Source organism: Cucurbita pepo, chromosome LG17 (assembly GCF_002806865.2).
Source record: "Cucurbita pepo subsp. pepo cultivar mu-cu-16 chromosome LG17, ASM280686v2, whole genome shotgun sequence".
Classification (NCBI taxonomy): Eukaryota; Viridiplantae; Streptophyta; class Magnoliopsida; order Cucurbitales; family Cucurbitaceae; genus Cucurbita; species Cucurbita pepo.
In genome coordinates, this window is record NC_036654.1 from 2,630,265 (window position 1) to 2,652,261 (window position 21,997).

At 40.6% G+C, this 21,997-nt stretch overlaps 3 protein-coding genes across 3 annotated transcripts in view; 2 read left to right on the forward strand and 1 right to left on the reverse strand.

Moving 5' to 3' along the window:
- Positions 1–3,037: 3,037 nt before the first annotated feature.
- Positions 3,038–4,957, reverse strand: LOC111779019. The gene is made up of 3 exons (XM_023659048.1): positions 4,583–4,957; positions 4,249–4,316; positions 3,038–4,030 (listed from the first exon to the last, which is right to left on the reverse strand). The coding sequence occupies exons 1-3, from the start codon at positions 4,727–4,729 to the stop codon at positions 3,397–3,399; spliced, it is 849 nt and encodes a 282-aa protein (XP_023514816.1). The 5' UTR covers positions 4,730–4,957; the 3' UTR covers positions 3,038–3,396.
- A 5,567-nt stretch (positions 4,958–10,524) lies between these two features.
- Positions 10,525–15,774, forward strand: LOC111778746 (pollen-specific leucine-rich repeat extensin-like protein 1). Its single transcript, XM_023658718.1, has one exon. The coding sequence runs from the start codon at positions 10,660–10,662 to the stop codon at positions 15,772–15,774; it is 5,115 nt and encodes a 1,704-aa protein (XP_023514486.1). The 5' UTR covers positions 10,525–10,659.
- A 4,518-nt stretch (positions 15,775–20,292) lies between these two features.
- The window catches only part of LOC111779399 (pollen-specific leucine-rich repeat extensin-like protein 3), a 3,541-nt gene continuing 1,836 nt past the window's right edge, over positions 20,293–21,997 (forward strand). The window contains exons 1-2 of the mRNA XM_023659569.1: positions 20,293–21,751; positions 21,830–21,988. Coding sequence (XP_023515337.1) covers positions 20,482–21,751; positions 21,830–21,988 — 1,429 coding nt within the window. The 5' untranslated portion in view covers positions 20,293–20,481. The remainder of the gene's footprint in view (positions 21,752–21,829; positions 21,989–21,997) is intronic.

Here is a 21,997-nt window from a genome sequence, read left to right on the forward strand (position 1 = left end):
AAAGGGAAATGATTTTTAAGTTAAGCTATGATTTTTAAACCAATGGGACCTCATGGATTATGTACGTCACATGCATCGGGATACTTTCTCGTTATGCTATGTTAGTACGGAAGCGTACCTTCGATATTTATGTTCGTCATGATATCATGCATGTATTTTTCCTTCTGTCGTGTTCGGCAACACATTTGCGCGTTGTGCTCAACCAAGCCAAAATCCAAGTGGTACGTATATGAGTCCATCTGGTGGGTCCATCTAAGCGTACGTGGGTTGTGTATGGAGAATTACAACACATCCAACCCTGCCGAGAACTAGAAAGAGCTCTCAAGGCCAGTCTACCGTTTTAATTTTGTGTCTTTCGAAAATCAAACCACCATCTTAGTTGCTGCTTCAGAAACCCAACTTCAACCTAACCGCCATCTCTTTCACTACTACGGTTGTCGCCACTAAGTATCATCGGATATACAATTTGAAGAGAAAGATGATAAGTTTAAGCGAAGTTCATTATTTTATGTCAATTTCAGCTCTGGCTGTACGGGGGCGCTTACAGTGACTCCCGCATTTTTAATATACTAAAGTTAGAAGTCAACGTGCCAATCATTAAGTGGGACTACATCGATAAAAATTAAATTCTCAATTTTTTTAATTATAACTTTCATTAAGTACCAATCATTAAGTTGGAGGAGTTGTCAGCTAGTTAAGCATGGAGAGTTTAACTAACTCTAAGACAGAGTATAATAGATTTCCAACCAGAGGATTCTAATCGTGCAAAAATTATAAATCAACTTATGTTAGGATAGGTGATGGACAACAAACTTCTTTTTTCAAGGACGTTTATGTGTAATTTTAGGTGACAAGATAAGGAGCAAGAATTGATAGAAACTTAAAACTTACCATTTTTCATGCATCTAGGCGGTATTGAGATGTACCAGTATCTAAGGCAATTGTTCTAGCAGTGTAGAATGAAAAAAAGGATATAATAGAGTTTGTAAGTAAATTTCAAGTTTACTGATATATGAAGACACTGAAATAGAAAACGATGGGTTACATTCGAGAGTGGAAAAGAGAGAAAATAGCAATGGAATTCATTGTGGGACTACCTACAATGGGTTACACAATATTATTTACAATCCTTTCGTTTCTATCGATTTTAGTCATGTTAGAGTGTGGTTGTCCATAGTTAAGACTAGAGGGTAAGTTAACAAGCCTACCTAGTGGGCCCAGGTGTATGTGCGCGGACCAGAGAAGTATTGTACGTCATACCCTATCCTATAATAAAAGTAGAGTCTGACCATAATTATGAAATTAGGTTCCTAACCGTGATGATATATGTGGTATGTAAATGCATTTTCTAGAAGAAAAACTTTTCTTTTCTTTTACATTTTTTTTTTTTTTTTTTTTTTTTTTTTTTTTNTATATTAGTAAATATTTTTATTTTTAAATCTGTAGTTCTTTACCTATCAAGGGAAATTTTTTAAAATTATTCTTAGATATGGTTTATTCTTATAGATGTAATAATAATAGAGGTAGTAATTAGAGTTTGGAAAATTTTTCTCATGTTTTTATTTTTATTTTTTAAAAATGATTGTTTTGACGAAATTTTTCTGTGCTTAATTTCTATTTTACAATATAATTTTTATTAAAAAAATGTAAATAAAAATTTAATATAATGTTCTCAAATAAAAATATAATATAATATAATGTTTTATTACCATACTTTCTAAAAAAAAAAAAAAATAATAATAATATTAAAGTATAATCTTACTTGAAAAAAGTTTTAAATAGTTTTAACTCAAATATTATAATTATAACTCAAATAAAAATTTCAGTCACTTTGGACATATTAGCCAAAATAAAGTATTGCTGAAATAAAATGATACCCATTTTTAGAAAACCACGAAAAATATAATTAATTATAAGATAAAAAAAATATTTTAAAACCTTATTTATCAATGTGTAATAGAAAACATATATATTTATTTTTATATGTAAAAAGGTGGAGATGGGGTGGGACGGACTCGGGAATTAGGCAAAGACAGAGAATACAAATCTCATATCTAACCTTGTTTATCTAAGGACGAGAACTATCTTCTCACTTTCATTCTCTATTTAAATTCTCTCGCTTTATACGGGGTGGGTCCCTATGGGCCAAAGCCTTGTGAATAAATGAATTTGATATATATATATAATTATTATTATGTGTGTATAAGGAAATAGGAACAATTTCCAAAACAATTTCAATTCCCCTAGTTCAGCCATTGAAAGTTTGTTGGGTTCACATTCAATAGCTGCTCTCAAATTTACCAAATAATTTTACTGAAATATTTTAGGTTAATTTTTTTTAAGGAGAATGGATAAGAAAAAAAAAATCAATTTAATCGGTTGATCCATACGGTTGAATAAAACTTGACAAATCATATTTACTATTATTATGAAAAATAAAAAGAAAAAAAGAAAAAAAGAAAAGGTGATTATGATGGTGAGACAGAGAAAGGATGAGAAAAAGCATACATCAATAATTAAAATATAAAAGAAATTCAATAACCTTAATTTTCGAAAACAATAAAAATATAAACTTAAAATGACTATGAAACAAGACCTAAAACTCTTTAAAATTCAATAACATATTGACCACGATTTAAAATTTTAGAAACCTACCAACTAAATTTAAAATTCCAGAAATTAAGAACTTAAGTAGGCACCAGTATAGAAATTGAGATACGAAACTTGTAAGTTAACTAATATTCATGAAAAGAAATACTAGATCTCCACGATTCACTACACATTTACATCATCAAGGTGGAATTTGCTGTCTATGTGGACCCAATAAGGTAATGTAGGCCCATTCTTTTATTAATATTCATATATGGAAAATTTATCACTTGCCACGTCATCTATTACCATAAGCCCCAAAAATTTTAAAAAATTAAAATAAAAAGCAACCCAAACTCCATAAATACAACATGTATATAATATATTATTATTATCAACAGAAAAAAAAAAAAAGAAAAAGTCTAAAATTACCAAACTACCCATTTATTTGACTAAACACAATGTCTCGGTCTCCCTAAAACCCACCCTATGAAATCTCCTGCTGTCCACGTTCATGAGCTACGCTAAACTCACCCACCCCGCCACGCAATGCCACAAAACAGACAGCATCATCGTGGATTACGCAGAGAATAACATATCAAAATTAAAAGTAATTAAAATAATAATAATAATAATAATACTAATAATATGTTACACAATAAAAATAAAAAAGAAAAAGAAAATCCTTCAACCCTAACAAACAATTGAGAAGCCCTCGATAAAAATTTCCCACCACCAAAACCAAATTCCAAATTCAAATTCCAATCGCAATTCCAATTCCAATTCCATTTCCATTTCATTCTTCCTTCACATCAGCGACTTCAACGACCGCGCTTTCACCGGCTTCCTCATTCGCTTCTTCCCGCCGTCGCCTTCCCCGTCCTCCTCCTCCTCATCGTCGTCGTCGTCCTCCTCTTCCACATAATCCAAATCCGCGCTGTTAATTTCAGACGGCGTCGTTGCATTGCTCCGAATTCCCATCGTATTTTCGCTCGACCCTCCCCCTCTCTCCCGTCTCTTCTTCCCCCATTGTGGCCCGAATCCAGAATAATAGTAAAACTCGTACGGATTCGATCCACCGACCACCGCCGCACTAACCGCCTTCTTCGAAACCCTCGCCGGCCGCGTTAGCCGCCAGGCCGTATCTCCGGTGGCGGATTTCTTCGTACGTGAGCAATTATTGGGAGTAGGATAATAATTATTCTCACTAGACCTAGGAAGTGTACGGTGGCGGTGGTGGTCGGGACTAAACGAAGAATAATCTTCCTCTCTAATTTGTTTCTTACATTTCCAACTGCTATCGACTAATTTCTCGAATCCGTCTCCATTTTCATCCAAATCTTCACGATTATCCCCATCCTTGTCTGCCATTACTTCACTCTCGTCCGTAATAATTATATTATTGTTCGAAAATTTCGCTGACCCCTCCATCGACGCGACGCTGTATTCGTATATATAAATAAATCTCAAACACGCAAACAGCGACGGACAGATAATAACAACACAGACTACCAGACCATTTCTCTTGGAAGAAAAATTTTCAGATTATCGTATGAGCATTTACTCATTCACTCAACAGCGACTATTTACGAATCACAGAAAAGGCACAAAGAATGCACAACAATAAAAACAAACAGAAGAAATCACAGAAAAACTCACCTATCGACCGCTCCGATGGAATCGCCTAAGCTAGCATTTTCGACGAAGCTATCTTCAGCCTCCTCGAGCTGTAAGATCGAAACATGGAGAAATAGAGAAGAATGAGGAAAATTATTAGGGTTTTAGGATGAACCCTAAAGTGGAAGGGGAAAACGAATAACCCTAAAGAAAGAGGGAAACGGAAGGAGGAGGGAGAAGAAAAGAGAAAAGGAAATTAATAGCAGATCTATAAAGAAGAGAGTGAAAAAAAGAAGAAGAGAAGGAGATTGAAGATTTAGAAGATTAGAGAATAGAGAATAGAAATCTCTCCATCTCTGTATTAATTTTAACAAACCTGGTTCGTGGCGTGTTGGTGGAGAGGAATCACATCCCATGGCGACTGGTTCAACTGACAAACGTGCGTCTGAAGATGAACCTCAGGAACCGACTCCACAGCCAAAAACAACAGTGGCGATAACTTCGCGTTCTTCCGGATCCTCATGGCAGAAGAAAACCGAAAGAAACGCAGATTCCTTCCAAAATACCCAAAACCAAAACCAAAACCGCCACAACAGATTATACAAATACACAATCCAGAGAGGAACTCGGCTTCGTCTTCCGCGCAGCTTTTCGCCTCTTCCGTCTGCAATTTTCTCAGTGATTTTCTCTCATTTTCTCGGGAGAGAAAATCTTCTCTCTCTCTCTCTCTCTCTCTCTCTCTATCGCGCTTGTTCTTTTTTTTTCTCTCTCGCAGATCTCACGCAGAACTCGATAGTCAGGGTTTAACTTTCTGTTGCTTTCTCTGCCCTTCATATGTATTGATCTGTTAATTTCCATTGGACAATTATACCCCTCCGTGTCCCCTTTAATTACAGGGGTAAATCCGTTTCTCTCCTTCTTTTTGGAGGAGAAAAGAAGAAAGCTGCCGCTATTACACGTCACCAAACTTGTCCAAACAAAACTGATTATTCAAACATTATTTATATAATTTATAATTTTTCTCAACTATAAGAGAGTATAATCCTCTGCGTCCGCTTCCACTGGAAACTGCCGTTATTCAATGAAAAGCACGTATTGTCTTCATGGCTATCGGGAATACAATACGAACGGTTCGCACTGGATAATTGCTCGGTGATAAATTGTGGGAGCGGATTGGTTTACAAAATATGTGTGTGTGTTTTTTGAACGATTGAATTCGCGAAACCTAACCATGAGAAAGTGGGGGAGCGTGCAATACACTTCTTCGAAACGCGCGTGGTATGAGGAATGGCGGACACAATTTGGTCCACATTCGAAAAGGTTCGAAGCAAGTAAAAACTAGGTCACCCATTATGTTAATTTGTATCTAAACCATACTTAAAAACTTTTAAAATCGCATAATAATTTTTTTAAAATTTGTTTTCTTTGGGTAGAAATTTATTTTAGACCCGCCAGAAGTTTTTAATTGGTTAGGTTAGTGATCCGAACAATTCGAATAGAGTTCTTAACCCAACACAAATTCTCTACTTTCGAGTTTTCGAATTATTTTTTTTAATTAGTTAAAAAAAAATCTTATTTATTTACTATACCATGGTTGACATTCATAATAATCTTTAAAAAGTATGGTAGGAACAGACTTGAATTTTCAATTTTTCAAAAATTCAATCCAACTTAAATATATATATAAAAAAAATTAAACTCAACCCAACTTTTAGGGCTTGGATTAATAGTCTAAATTGATCGAGTTTTTGGATCATAAATGTGATATCCACATCTATCGGAGAGAGGAAAGAGCGTTAGCGAAGACGTTGTGCCCTAAAAGAGATGGATCATGAGATTCCACACAGAGGAACAAGTGCTAGCGTTGGCGCTAAGCTCCAAAGGGAGTAGATTGTGAGATTTCACACAGAGTAACAAGTATCAACAAAGACGCTGAGTGTCAAAAAGGTAGATTGTGAGAAAGAAAACAAAACATTTTTTTTTTATAAGAGTATAAAAACGTCTCCAATTTGGAGGTGGAAAAATTCTGGTGTCTATAGAATAGAATCGGTAATTACATCTGTTCCGCAGAATAACGTGGATGAGTGGGTCCACGAGGTAGAAACAAAAATGGACGGTTTGGGTGGGATCTAATCATGAGGTGGAGGACACAGGATCGGATTAATATGAAGGGATCAGATTCATTCATTTCATCGTGTTTCGGAAGAGGCTGGGTGGGAGTGACGTGGCAAGCGCTTCAAGGTTGATTTAGGAATTTAGGATCACTTGAAAAATTAAAAATATATTTTATAGAAATTATATTTTTTTTATAAATGAAATTAATATTTATTATTATTCCGATTTGTTCGTTGCCGTCTATGGAATTTAAAGTTGAGAAGGAAGCTAATAGGTGGTAGGTTTTATTTATAGGGGCTCCCTATTATAGACACGTTATCCATATAAACACTTTTTAAGATTCCATTTTTAATTTTTTTTCCTACTTTAATAATATTAAATATAATTTTTAATTTTTAATTTCTTTAATTAATCTAATTTTTTTTCCACAAATTATTATCTATATTTTTAACTTAAAAATAATTAATCTAATTTATTTTATGAAATTTAAAAAAAATAATGTCTCTTTTTGTAAAAGGCCCCGAAGACACAGATTCGTTGGATCAAAAGCGAGGCAACGCCTGCAGATTGGACACGTAAGTCATGGCGCAAATTCCAAAAGGTTCTTACCAAACCTATCGCCTTTTTTCCTCTCTCGTTTTCAGTTGCCGCCGTTATAAATAATTCGATATCGCCAATCGAACAATCACTTTCCTCTTCTACCGAAATCGATTCCTGTTGCCTTTGTTCTCCGTCGGAGCCTCTGCTCTCACCGTCGATTTGTGATTCTAGGTATTGCGTTTACTGAGTATTTCCTGGTTTTGAATTTCGCGATCTGTGATTTACTGGAACGCATCATTTTTGTTGATCTGAAGTTTAGTTGATTTGATCTAATAATGTTACGGCTGATTGATTGTGGTAGTCGATGGTAGTCGATGATCCGAGGGAGATGAACTTACCGATTGTTCTTCTTCGAATTTGATTCTGCTTGGAGGAATTATGGAGCGGGATTTGAACTGTGTCTACTTCCGAAAGAACCGATTGTTCTTCTTCGAATTTGATTCTGCTTGGAGGAATTATGGAGCGGGATTTGAACTGTGTCTACTTCCGAAAGAATCGCTTTCATCAGGTTCATTCTTCACTGATCTGATCTGTTTTAGTTGCAAATTTGCTAGTCGATTTCTGATGTGATCGAGCAGAGAAAGTAAGGTTGCAGTTTTTGTTGTTAGACGAACACGACTCTCTACAATGGTATGATATTGTCCACTGCATAAGCTCTTATGGCTTTGCTTTGGGCTTCCCCAAAAGGCCTCATACCAATGGAGTTAGTATTCCTCACTTATAAACCCATGATCATTCCCTAAATTAGTCGATGATGTGGGACTTCCATCATCCAACACCTCCCCTTTGTCCACTTTGAGCATAAGCTCTTATGACTTTGATTTGGGCTTCCCCAAAAGGCCTCATACCAATGGAGTTAGTATTCCTCCCTTATAAACCCATGATCATTCCCTAAATTAGTCGTGGGACTTCCATCATCGAACACCTCCCCTCGATTAATCGAGGCTCGACTCCTTTGGAGTCTTAGTCATTTTTTACTGCCTTCGAGGAGTCTTGACTTCGTTTTCTTCGGAGGCTTGACTCCGTTTTCTTTTGGAGTTCTTTGTTCGATATTTGAGGATTTACCAATCTATTGGTACAACTAAGTTTAGGGCATGACTCTGATACCATGTTAGACGAACACGACTCTCCACAATGGTATGATATTGTCCACTCTGAGCATAAGCTCTCATGGCTTTGCTTTGGGCTTCCCGAAAAGGCCTCATACCAATAGAGTTAGTATTGCTCACTTATAAACACATGATCATTCTCTAAATGAGTGGACGTGGGACTTCTATCATCAAACATTTGTGATTCTCTTTCTCCCTTCCGTTTCCTAAAAGAAAAAAAAAAAAAAAAAAAAGGGAAATAATCTGTTTCTTTGACTGGATTAATGGAAAGACATTTTGTTTCTCGGAATATNAAAAAAAAAAAAAAAAAAAAAAAAAAAAAAAAAAAAAAAAAAAAAGGGAAATAATCTGTTTCTTTGACTGGATTAATGGAAAGACATTTTGTTTCTCGGAATATTCAGTCCCCAATTTCTCCCTTTTGATCCCCACGTTCGCCCTTTTCCTCCTAAATTTTTATTTGATTTTTTCTAATTTTTCTAAATTAACAATTTTTTAAAATTTTATTTTCTATTTTATTTGAGGATTTCGGTAATATTCTCTGTCCCCAATTTCTCCCAATTTTCTTTGATTATCAAGTTCATACCCTTTTCCTCCTCAATTTTAGATTTTTTCTAAATTTTTTAAATTAACAAATTAACAAATTTTATTTTCTATTTGTTTTAGATCCTCAAATTTGAAATGAGTTTTTAATTAATCTTTTAAATTTAACGTCAATTTTACTATTATTTAATAAAAATTATATTTAAAAGTTAAAAATTCATCCAACAAGAATTATTTTAATCAAAATTTAAAATTATCCTTACATTTATTCCAATTTTTAAAAATTTAGAAGTTTATCTATATTTCAGCTTTTTTTTTTTATTTCTTTTAAAAAATTGTCATTTGTTTTTTTGCTCTCTTTCTCTCCCTCCTTTATTTATTTCAATGTAATTAAACTGTACGGTTTAAAAACATATGTTCTAAAATGGTTCTGAAATACATTATTTCGTATCCGTGAATTTTATGTACATTAAATTCAATAATAAATTATTATTGTTTTGTTTTGGATCATTTTAAAATATTTTATGTTTTTATTATAAATTTAATAGAATTAAATATTATAAAAGTAATGAGATTAGATTAGATATTATATATATATATATATATATATATAGTTATAATATGAAATATATATTTTTAAAAATAAATTAAAAATGATTTGATGTAGGTCTATGTTAAATTCAATAATAAATTATTATTGTTTTGTTTAGAATCATTTAAAATATTTTATGTTTTTATTATAAATTTAATATAAATAAATATTATATTTTAAAATTAAATATTATAAAACTAATGAGATTAGATTAGATATTATATATATAGTTATAGTATGAAATATATATTTTTAAAAATAAATTAAAAATGATTTGACGTAGGTCTAAGTATAAAGTGAAGATATTATCTTAATCTTAGGTCAGGACCCGAAAAGAATTAAGATTTTTGACCTGTATCACTGATCGTTATCATAATTTATAAAGGAATAAATTATACTCATTATATTTAATTCTTAAAATTTTATTACGAAATTAAAAAAAAAAAAAAAATAGTTCATTGACATTCACGGTTAATTTCTGTAAGGATTAAAACGCATAACAAAATAATATGATATACTAATATAATTTTTAATTAATATTCATAATAATAAATTATCAATTTTCTTTGTTTTATTCCTATTTTATAACATTTTTTTATTTTAAAAAATAACAACTAATTAAAATAAATGGAAACAATATTTGAATATGTACTTTACACAATTGTATTTGAATAATTTGTTTATCAATATAACTCATTTTTAATTCATGTGTCAAAATATATTTAAGAATCATTATGTAAAAATTCATGCAAAAAAAAAAAAAACATTATTAAAATTCAAAATATTAAATTTATAAGTAAACTATCTATTAATAAATCAATTTTGGAGGATTTTTTTTTTTTACTAAATTTTATGTTTCGTTTTTATTTTAATATATATAATAATGTCTTTTCATAACATTGTGTTATTTTGGATTTTTTTTAAAGCTTGATAAAAAATGAAAATAATTTAATGGTAAGTTAATAGAAAAAAAAAGAGAAGCATAATAACAATCCAAATTATTCTGAAATATTAATAATAGTTTTACTTTTAAAACTTTTCATCTCTCATTTTCACATTAAAAAAAAATCGAAAACCAAAATGAAAGCTTTATTATTTCTTGTTTTCAAAATTTTAAAGATTTATAAAATTAGTTAAGAGGATGATAATAAAATCTAAATTATTTAGGAAAGTTTCTTTTTCTAATATAATATTTTTCAAATTAAAATAGAAAAATAATTGAAATAAATTAATTATGTTTTCCATCCTAAAAATATACCGAGAAAATAGGGAAAATTAGTAAGAAGACATAATAATATTTTATATTGAATTTCATAAATTTTTTATTAAGTTTTGCATTGAAACAAACTCCCTCTTTCACTCTCTTATTTTTAAATAACTAAGTCTCAACACCACAAATAACCCTACAATTAATCCTAACCCTCAAAACACCAAATTCAAACTCCCTACCAAACTCTTTAAAAGGCCCCAATATCGACTGTAACAAAGCAACTCACCATGGCTTCTCTTCTTCTCTTCCTCCTCCTTGTTGTCTTCACTCTCCCATCGGTCTCCCTTGCCGTCACGAAAGCTGAAGTTTCGTATCTCGTTGGTCGTCAACTTTTGGCTCTAAGAGAACACGATGAACTCCCAGATGACTATAAATATGATGCTGAAATTGATCCTCATGAAACTTTCCTAAATGAGAGGTTGAAGAAGGCTTTTGTTGCCCTCAAAGCTTGGAAAACCGCCATATATTCTGACCCATATAACTTCACTGAAAATTGGGTTGGCAATGACGTCTGTCTTTATAGGGGCGTTTTTTGTACTACGGCGCTTGATGACTCCACCGTTGAGGTTGTGGCTGGCATTGATTTGAACCATGCTGACATTGCAGGCTACCTGCCACCCGAGCTTGGACTCTTGACAGATTTGGCATTGTTCCATATCAACTCTAATAGGTTTTGTGGGATAATTCCTCGTAGCTTTTCTAAGCTCACTCTCATGTTTGAGTTCGACGTCAGTAACAACCGGTTCGTTGGCCATTTTCCAGAGGTTGTCTTTCATTGGCGTATCGCTAAGTTCCTCGATCTTAGGTTCAACGACTTTGAAGGAGAAGTCCCACCAGCACTCTTCACTATGACCTTCGACGCCATATTCTTAAACAACAATAGATTTAGTTCCTTAATCCCGGATACCATTGGAAACTCCACTGTCTCCCTTGTGTCCTTTGCGTACAACTACTTCCATGGCTGCATTCCTAGTTCGGTCGGCCAAATGACCAGCCTCAACCAGGTTCTCTTTATCGGCAACAAACTCCATGGCTGTCTTCCAGTCGAGATCGGAAAGCTTGTCAATCTAACGGTTCTTGATATCAGCAATAATAGCTTTCCTGGCTGGTTGCCCGCATTGTCGGGGCTCAAGAATTTGCAGTATCTGGACGTTAGTTACAATGAATTTAGAGGCTCTGTTTCTGGGGAGATATGCAAATTGCCCCATTTGGGTAACTTTAATTTCTCCTTTAATTATTTTGATCAGCAAGATGCAAAGTGTGTGGCACCTAAAGATTCAAAAAAGGTTTTTGATGATGTTCATAATTGCTTACTTAATCGCCCGGAGCAAAGAGATGCTGAGACTTGTAGCTCTTTTATGATGAAATCGGTGGAGTGTAGAAATTGTGGTGAAGATCCTACTACAAGGTCTCCAGAATCTCATCATCCAGTTCCATCCTCACCTCCTCATCATCACGCGGGCGCACCCCCTGCTCCCCAAGTTGAGACTCACGCGGGCGCACCCCCTGCTCCCCAAGTTGAGGCTCCATCGGGCGGACCCCCTGCTCCCCAAGTTGAGGCTCCATCGGGCGGACCCCCTGTCACCCAAGTTGAGGCTCCATCGGGCGCGCCCCCTGTCACCCAAGTTGAGGCTCCATCGGGCGCGCCCCCTGTCACACAAGTTGAGGCTCCATCGGGCGCGCCCCCTGTCACACAAGTTGAGGCTCCATCGCCCCCTGCCACCCAAGTTGAGGCTCCATCGCCCCCTGCCACCCAAGTTGAGGCTCCATCGCCCCCTGCCACCCAAGTTGAGGCTCCATCGCCCCCTGCCACCCAAGTTGAGGCTCCATCGCCCCCTGCCACCCAAGTTGAGGCTCCATCGCCCCCTGCCACCCAAGTTGAGGCTCCATCGCCCCCTGCCACCCAAGTTGAGGCTCCATCGCCCCCTGCCACCCAAGTTGAGGCTCCATCGGGCGCACCCCCTGTCACCCAAGTTGCTCCATCGGGCGCACCCCCTGTCACCCAAGTTGCTCCATCGGGTGCACCCCCTGCCACCCAAGTTGAGGCTCCATTGGGCGCACCCCATATTTCTGAACCCCCTGTCACCCAAGTTGAGGCTCCATCGGGCGCACCCCCTGTCACCCAAGTTGAGGCTCCATCGCCCCCTGTCACCCAAGTTGCTCCATCGGGCGCACCCCCTGCCACCCAAGTTGAGGCTCCATCGGGCGCACCCCATATTTCTGAACCCCCAGCGTCCCAAGTTGAGGCTCCATTGGGCGGACCCCCAGCGTCCCAAGTTGAGGCTCCATCGGGTGGACCCCATATTTCCGAACCCCCTGTCACCCAAGTTGAGGCTCCGTCGGGCGCACCCCCTGTCACCCAAGTTGAGGCTCCGTCGGGCGCACCCCCTGTCACCCAAGTTGAGGCTCCGTCGGGCGCACCCCCTGCCACCCAAGTTGAGGCTCCGTCGGGCGCACCCCCTGCCACCCAAGTTGAGGCTCCATCGGGCGGACCCCCTGTCGCCCAAGTTGAGGCTCCATCGGGCGGACCCCATATTTCCGAACCCCCTGTCTCCCAAGTTGAGGCTCCGTCAGGCGCACCCCCTGCCAAACAAGTTGAGGCTCCGTCGGGCGCACCCCCTACCAAACAAGTTGAGGCTCCGTCGGGCGCACCCCCTGCCAAACAAGTTGAGGCTCCGTCGGGCGCACCCCCTATTTCTGAACCCCCTGTCTCCCAGGTTGCGGCTCCATCGGGCGCACCCCCTGTCACCCAAGTTGAGGCTCCGTCGGGCGCACCCCCTGCCACCCAAGTTGAGGCTCCGTCGGGCGCACCCCCTGCCACCCAAGTTGAGGCTCCGTCGGGCGGACCCCCTGTCGCCCAAGTTGAGGCTCCATCGGGCGGACCCCATATTTCCGAACCCCCTGTCTCCCAAGTTGAGGCTCCATCGGGCGCACCCCCTGCCAAACAAGTTGAGGCTCCGTCAGGCGCACCCCATATTTCTGAACCCCCTGTCTCCCAGGTTGAGGCTCCATCGGGCGGACCCCCTGCGTCCCAGGTTGAGGCTCCATCGGGCGGACCCCCAGCGTCCCAGGTTGAGGCTCCATCGGGCGGACCCCCAGCGTCCCAAGTTGAGGCTCCATCGGGCGGACCCCCAGCGTCCCAAGTTGAGGCGCCATCGGGCGGACCCCCAGCGTCCCAAGTTGAGGCGCCATCGGGCGGACCCCCAGCGTCCCAAGTTGAGGCGCCATCGGGCGGACCCCCAGCGTCCCAAGTTGAGGCGCCATCGGGCGGACCCCCAGCGTCCCAAGTTGAGGCGCCATCGGGCGGACCCCCAGCGTCCCAAGTTGAGGCGCCATCGGGCGGACCCCCAGCGTCCCAAGTTGAGGCGCCATCGGGCGGACCCCCAGCGTCCCAAGTTGAGGCGCCATCGGGCGGACCCCCAGCGTCCCAAGTTGAGGCGCCATCGGGCGGACCCCCAGCGTCCCAAGTTGAGGCGCCATCGGGCGGACCCCCAGCGTCCCAAGTTGAGGCGCCATCGGGCGGACCCCCAGCGTCCCAAGTTGAGGCGCCATCGGGCGGACCCCCAGCGTCCCAAGTTGAGGCGCCATCGGGCGGACCCCCAGCGTCCCAAGTTGAGGCGCCATCGGGCGGACCCCCAGCGTCCCAAGTTGAGGCGCCATCGGGCGGACCCCCAGCGTCCCAAGTTGAGGCGCCATCGGGCGGACCCCCAGCGTCCCAAGTTGAGGCGCCATCGGGCGGACCCCCAGCGTCCCAAGTTGAGGCGCCATCGGGCGGACCCCCAGCGTCCCAAGTTGAGGCGCCATCGGGCGGACCCCCAGCGTCCCAAGTTGAGGCGCCATCGGGCGGACCCCCAGCGTCCCAAGTTGAGGCGCCATCGGGCGGACCCCCAGCGTCCCAAGTTGAGGCGCCATCGGGCGGACCCCCAGCGTCCCAAGTTGAGGCGCCATCGGGCGGACCCCCAGCGTCCCAAGTTGAGGCGCCATCGGGCGGACCCCCAGCGTCCCAAGTTGAGGCGCCATCGGGCGGACCCCCAGCGTCCCAAGTTGAGGCGCCATCGGGCGGACCCCCAGCGTCCCAAGTTGAGGCGCCATCGGGCGGACCCCCAGCGTCCCAAGTTGAGGCGCCATCGGGCGGACCCCCAGCGTCCCAAGTTGAGGCGCCATCGGGCGGACCCCCAGCGTCCCAAGTTGAGGCGCCATCGGGCGGACCCCCAGCGTCCCAAGTTGAGGCGCCATCGGGCGGACCCCCAGCGTCCCAAGTTGAGGCGCCATCGGGCGGACCCCCAGCGTCCCAAGTTGAGGCGCCATCGGGCGGACCCCCAGCGTCCCAAGTTGAGGCGCCATCGGGCGGACCCCCAGCGTCCCAAGTTGAGGCGCCATCGGGCGGACCCCCAGCGTCCCAAGTTGAGGCGCCATCGGGCGGACCCCCAGCGTCCCAAGTTGAGGCGCCATCGGGCGGACCCCCAGCGTCCCAAGTTGAGGCGCCATCGGGCGGACCCCCAGCGTCCCAAGTTGAGGCGCCATCGGGCGGACCCCCAGCGTCCCAAGTTGAGGCGCCATCGGGCGGACCCCCAGCGTCCCAAGTTGAGGCGCCATCGGGCGGACCCCCAGCGTCCCAAGTTGAGGCGCCATCGGGCGGACCCCCAGCGTCCCAAGTTGAGGCGCCATCGGGCGGACCCCCAGCGTCCCAAGTTGAGGCGCCATCGGGCGGACCCCCAGCGTCCCAAGTTGAGGCGCCATCGGGCGGACCCCCAGCGTCCCAAGTTGAGGCGCCATCGGGCGGACCCCCAGCGTCCCAAGTTGAGGCGCCATCGGGCGGACCCCCAGCGTCCCAAGTTGAGGCGCCATCGGGCGGACCCCCAGCGTCCCAAGTTGAGGCGCCATCGGGCGGACCCCCAGCGTCCCAAGTTGAGGCGCCATCGGGCGGACCCCCAGCGTCCCAAGTTGAGGCGCCATCGGGCGGACCCCCAGCGTCCCAAGTTGAGGCGCCATCGGGCGGACCCCCAGCGTCCCAAGTTGAGGCGCCATCGGGCGGACCCCCAGCGTCCCAAGTTNCCGCGTCTCCTCCGCCACCCGTCCCCTCTCCCCCACCTCCGACCGCGTCTCCTCCGCCACCCGTCCCCTCTCCCCCACCTCCGACCGCGTCTCCTCCGCCACCCGTCCCCTCTCCCCCACCTCCGACCGCATCTCCTCCACCACCCGTCCCCTCTCCCCCACCTCGGACCGCATCTCCTCCTCCTCCTGGCGCTTCTCCACCACCGGCGTTGGATGATCTCATCCTACCGCCAAACATTGGTTTCCAATATGCATCTCCACCACCACCACAGTTCCCCGGATATTGAGTAGTACCGTCTTTATTCATATTATTTCTTGATATTTTTTCAATAATGTAGGTTCTTTTTGAGAGAAGTTTTGCCCAATTTTGCCCACTTAGTTGAATGCAACTTGAATTAACCATGAAATAATTGTTCAATCATTTCAACCCAAACGAATACTAATCATTAATATACAACAATTATATTACCACATATTTATTTATTATATGGTGTGATTTTTGGGAAGAAACATAACCATAGGCCTTACGTTTCGCAAATTACATGATTTGAGTGTTGTAAACACAAGTCACAACACCTTTGTATCAATATGGATAAACTCAAGATGAAGGCTAACAACAACATTACTGGTGAGCATGGTTGTGGGCTGGTGGGCGCACTTGTTGGGCATGACGGCGTGCACGTGGGTGTGCAAGGATTTGGTGGGTTGGGCACTGCATGATATTCGCTTGGGCGCGCTTTTGAGACTTTGCATGAGGTTGGTGGGTTGAATGTTAGATCGTCTTGGTTTGAACATACATTAATGGATGTGTGCGGGGTAGATGTTGTACGTGGGCAGGTTAGTGAAGAACATGGGCAGTGAAGCTATGCATTGTTGGGCCTGAAATGTCTACTCGTGGCATGTTGAAACATGTGCACAATTGTAGGTTGGTGGGCACACATGACCTATTGACGTTCACAGGCCCTTGATGCATGCATGGGCTTTCGACCTGATCATATGTATGGCGAGGGCTCATGATTTGGTGTTGACCCGTGCAAGCTCAACGCTATCAACATAGTATGAGAAATAGTAAGCAAGCTCAACGCTATCAGCATAGTATGAGAAATGGTAAAAGTAGTGGTATTCACTGATGGTAAAAGTAGTGGTATTCACTGATGCACCTGTAAGGGTTAAAAGATCATCACTAGCTCCATAGGGTCTCATCCAACAATTGTATGAGCCCTATAATATTATATTTTAGGAAAAGAATTTAGGTAATTCAGGAATCTTGATTGGTCTTAATAAAAGTGTTGTTTCCACAAAAGAGTTGTGCTCAATAATCTATGGTATCACAAAACAAAAGAGTTTGTGTTCAATAATCTGAATCTATGGTATCACAAAACAAAAGAGTTGTGTTCAATAATATGCGGTATCAGCACAATTGGTATAGGTTCTCTCTAATCTCTTTTTGTGGTTGTAGTTTTGTATGATCGAGAAACAAATTATTGAGAAGCTTGTCTAATCTCTTAAAATTCTTAGTATGCTTTGTGGTTGTCGTTTTGTCTGATCCTCCACTTGAGAAACAAATTATTAAGATTATCAGCGAGTGAGCTTTTTAGTGTCATGAGTAGTTCATAACTTTGCAAGTTATGTTTTGAAAACTATAACATGTGATCAAGAAGTGAAATTACGCCTCCAGAGGAGGATGCTAATGGTGCCTTGCACAAATGTTTTCCTTAAAGACTGTTGTTTGCCTTAAAGACAACAGTCTGAGAAGATATGTTGGAATATATTCAAGATGACAAGACAGCGAAAGAAGCATTAGACACGTTCGTAGCACTTTTGTAAAAAAAGAACCCCCAAAAATGACTTCTCCCGTCGGAGAACGCATTAGATATTTACCTAAACCAGTAGGTCCTTGAGCGGATCCAACGTTAGCTCCAAGACGTTGGTCTCTAACTAGAAACGTAAATGCTTGAGCTTGAGAAGCTTCGGGTCCAGTCGGCCCGTAAAACTCACTCGGATAAGCAGTATTATTGAACCAGACAAAACAACAAGCAATAAAACCAAAAACGGATAAAGCACCTAAACTATAAGACAAGTAAGCTTCTCCAGACCATACAAGTGCGCGGCGAGCCCATGCAAACGGTTTAGTTAAGATATGCCAAATTCCACCAAGTATACAAATGGAACCTAACCNACATGAAGTTACAACTTCTAGACAACAAGTTTTTATTAATCTCACAAGGACTACGATCATAATATAAAAGGTTTGTTATTGCTATACAAGGATGGTCGGGAGGCAGTAGAGTGAAGGAGAAAAAATCTACACAGTAAAAGTCGAAGGAAATGGGAGGCAGTAGAGTGAAGGAGAAAAAATCTAAAAGTCGAAGCAACAATAAATTGCATGGATATGAAAGTAGTGACAAAGGAAGAAGTCATCAAGGAACTACACGATCTAAGAGCTCATTAGAACTATAACAAGAGTGCTGAAGGAGATACATTTTAAGGTATTTGCTACCATTGTGGAAATAAAATCTTTTTTATGGATTCAAGCATGCACCAAGAGCTGCATGCATATGCAAACTCAAGCTTGTTCATCAAAGAAAGAGAAGGAAATTTGGCCTAGAAGTTGATTTCACATATGAATAATTGTTTCTTCGCCAATAAAAGTATACCAGAGCTATGTTTAAAAACTTCGATATGCTTGAGTGCAAGCAAGTCTTGACACCAATGGAGCCAAATGCCAAAATTTATGGATATAAAAGCAAGGAGTTGAATTATGAAACGATATACCGATAATTAGTAGGTAGATTTATTTACCTAACTTTAACTCGGCTTGACATTTCTTATGCAATTGGAGTTATGAGTCGGTACATACAAAATCTGAATAAACCTCATTTAGATGCAACCCAACAAATCTTGAGAAATGTCAAAGGTACAATCGATTATGGTTTTTTATCCAAAAGAAGTGAAGACTATAAGCTAGTTGTTTATTGTGATGCTAAGTATGCAAGAGACCACAATACCCGAAGATTAACTACTGGGTATGTGTTTAAGTTTGGTTCGGGACAATTTCTTGGTGTAGCAAACGACGACCAATGGTATTATAACTACAAAAGTGGAGTATAGAGCAATGACGGGAGCAACTCAAAAAAGTACATGGTTAAAACTCTTAATGGAGAATTTGCACCTAAAAATGAACTATTCAATATCACTTCATTGTGACAACCAATATGCATTTCGCCTAGCAGAAAATCTCGTGTTTCACGCTAGAACAAAGCATGTGGAGGTGCAACATCATTTTATTACAGAGAAAGCCCGAAAGAAAGAAATCGAAATGCGGGAGATCAAGACAGATAACCAAGTGGTAGAATTGAAAGGGTTGAATACGGGCAAATATGAAGGTTTTCGCTATGGTACGACGAATGGAGATAGTGATAAGGGAGAGTGTTAAAAGATCATCATTAGTCTAAGAGGGTCAAACCCAATAATTATATGAGTCAATTGTCTATACATTTTAGAAAAATAATTTATATAGCGTGGGAATAAAGATATATGCTATATATACATTTCCACTCTAATCATTTCATCTCAAACAATCCCTAAGCAAAGCAAAATGCAGTAAATGTTTTGAAATTCTTTTTTGATTGGTCTTAATAAAAGTGCGAGTGTTTCACACAAAACAACTGTGTTCAATAATTGTCATCGTTGACTAAAGTTTATTAACACAATAGTACGTGGGGGATTCTAGGATTGATCCACACCAAATATTAGAGGTGTACATGGGTTGGGTTGGGTCGAGGGATTTTCTTGACCCAACCCAAAAGTTCTGGTTGGTTGGATTGGTAACTGAATCCAATTAAAAAAATTTCACAATTCAATTCTCTATTATGTGTTGTTAAAAAAATTTATTTATCCACAATTTATAATTATTCAGATATAACCTGATGAAAGATATTAAAAATTTACAAACAAACCCAAATCAATCTATAATTATTAAAAAAAAAAATAAAAATCAAGAACAACGAGCGATGGTAACATATTATAATATAGTTCGGCATTATCATAAAACTAAAGACAACTAAAATTATAAACAACTCGCAAAAGAAAGGCTTGTAAAATTAAATTTGTATGATTGAAGCTTATAATAGGTCAATAAAGTCCTCGATTCATTTAATTGAAAAAAAAAAATATATATTTATTATATTTTATACATCAAATATTAAAATAGTTAATATATATTAAATACGTTAAATAAAAAAATATATATGCTTCCATAAGTTTTGAACTTGTGTTTGTGTGAATCTTAACTAACAATATTTTATAAGCATAACCTTTACGAAGAATGTACTAGTTCAGTTCATAAACAATCACTATAAGATGATCAAATATCTCAAACCAAAAATATTGGTTTGAGATTTAAATTATTTCACAAGTAAGATCGATCATGGTAAGCTTGAATGATCATAAACATGAAATTTAAACTATATAGAATTGCAAAGAAACATAAATGACAAAGAAACTTAGCCATTAGCTCAACCAAAACATAAATATAGAGCCTTAAAATGAAACCTTTTACCTCTTTTTTTTGAAACATTTCAAGAGTTTGTAACTTTATATGAACACTGTATAAACTTAACTTAAAAATAAATTAAAAATCTTAAAACTTAAAATACATTAATGAAATAATACTAACTAGATCGGTAAAATATTAATAATAAGGTTAAAATGATTTAATTATGTTTATAAAATACAAAATAAAAAGAAAATAATGGAAAATTAATAACAAGAAATAGGAATATTTAAATTTTGAGTATTGAAATTTGATTTTAGAGTGTTAGAATTAGAACGATTCCTTGGTTTCTTTCCTTCTATCTCTTATTTTTAAACAACTAAGTCTCTCTCAACACCACAAATAACCTACAATTAATCCCAACCCACAAAACAACCAATTCAAACTCCATACTACTCTTTAAAAGGCCCCAATCTCCCCCACAACAAACCAACTCACCATGGCTTCTCTCCTCCTCTTCCTCCTCTTCCTCCTCTTCGTGGTCTGCACTCTCCCATCGGTCTCACTCGCCGTCACGAAGGCTGAAGTTTCGTATCTCATTGGTCGTCAACTTTTGGCTATAAGAGAACACGATGAACTCCCAGATGACTACAAATATGAAGTTGAAGTTGATTCTCACGAAACTTTCTTAAATGAGAGGTTGAAGAAGGCTTTTGTTGCCCTTAAAGCTTGGAAAGCCGCCATGTATTCTGACCCATATAACTTCACTGAAAATTGGGTTGGCAATGATGTCTGTCTTTATAGGGGTGTTTTTTGTACTACGGCTCTTGATGACTCCACTGTTGAGGTTGTGGCTGGCATTGATTTGAACCATGCTGACATTGCAGGCTACTTGCCACCTGAGCTTGGACTCTTGACAGATTTGGCGTTGTTCCATATCAACTCTAATAGGTTTTGTGGGATAATTCCTCATAGCTTTTCTAAGCTCACTCTCATGTTTGAGTTTGATGTCAGTAACAATCGGTTCGTTGGCCATTTTCCAGAGGTTGTCTTTTATTGGCGTATCGCTAAGTACCTCGATCTTAGGTTCAACGACTTTGAAGGAGAGATCCCACCGGCACTTTTCACTATGACCTTCGACGCTATATTCTTAAACAACAATAGATTCAGTTCCTTCATCCCGGATACCATTGGAAACTCCACTGTCTCCGTTGTGTCCTTTGCGTATAACTACTTCCATGGCTGCATTCCTAGTTCGGTCGGCCAAATGAGCAGCCTCAAGCAGGTTCTCTTCATTGGCAACAACCTCGATGGCTGTCTCCCAGTCGAGCTTGGAAAGCTTGTCAATGTAACGGTGCTTGATATCAGCAACAATAGCTTTCCTGGTTGGTTGCCCACGTTGTCGGGACTCAAGAATTTGCAGTGGCTTGATGTTAGTCACAATGAATTCAGGGGCTCTGTTTCTGCAGAGATATGCAAATTACCTCATTTGGATAACTTTACTTACTCCTTTAATTATTTTAATCAGCAAGATGGAGAGTGTGTGACATCTAAGGATTCAAAAAAGATTTTTGGTGATGTTCATAATTGCTTGCCCAATCGCCCGGAGCAGAGAGATGCTGAAAGTTGTAGCTCTTTTATGATGAAGTCGGTGAAGTGTAGAGGTTGTGGTGAAGATCTAGTTAATCAATCTCCGACCAATCCGGTACGGGTTCGTAGGCAGCCACCTTCAGAATCGGGCGAACCCCCAGTTCCATCCTCACCTCCTCATCATCATCATCATCATCATCATGAAGTTCCATCCTCACCTCATCATCATCATCATCATCATGAAGTTCCATCATCACCGCCAACGACCGAATCTCCACCGCCAACGACCGAATCTCCACCGCCAACGACCAAATCTCCTCCGCCGACGACCGAATCTCCTCCGCCGACGACCGAATCCCCACCGCCGACGACCGAATCCCCACCGCCACCCGTCTACTCTCCACCGCCTCCGACCGAATCTCCAC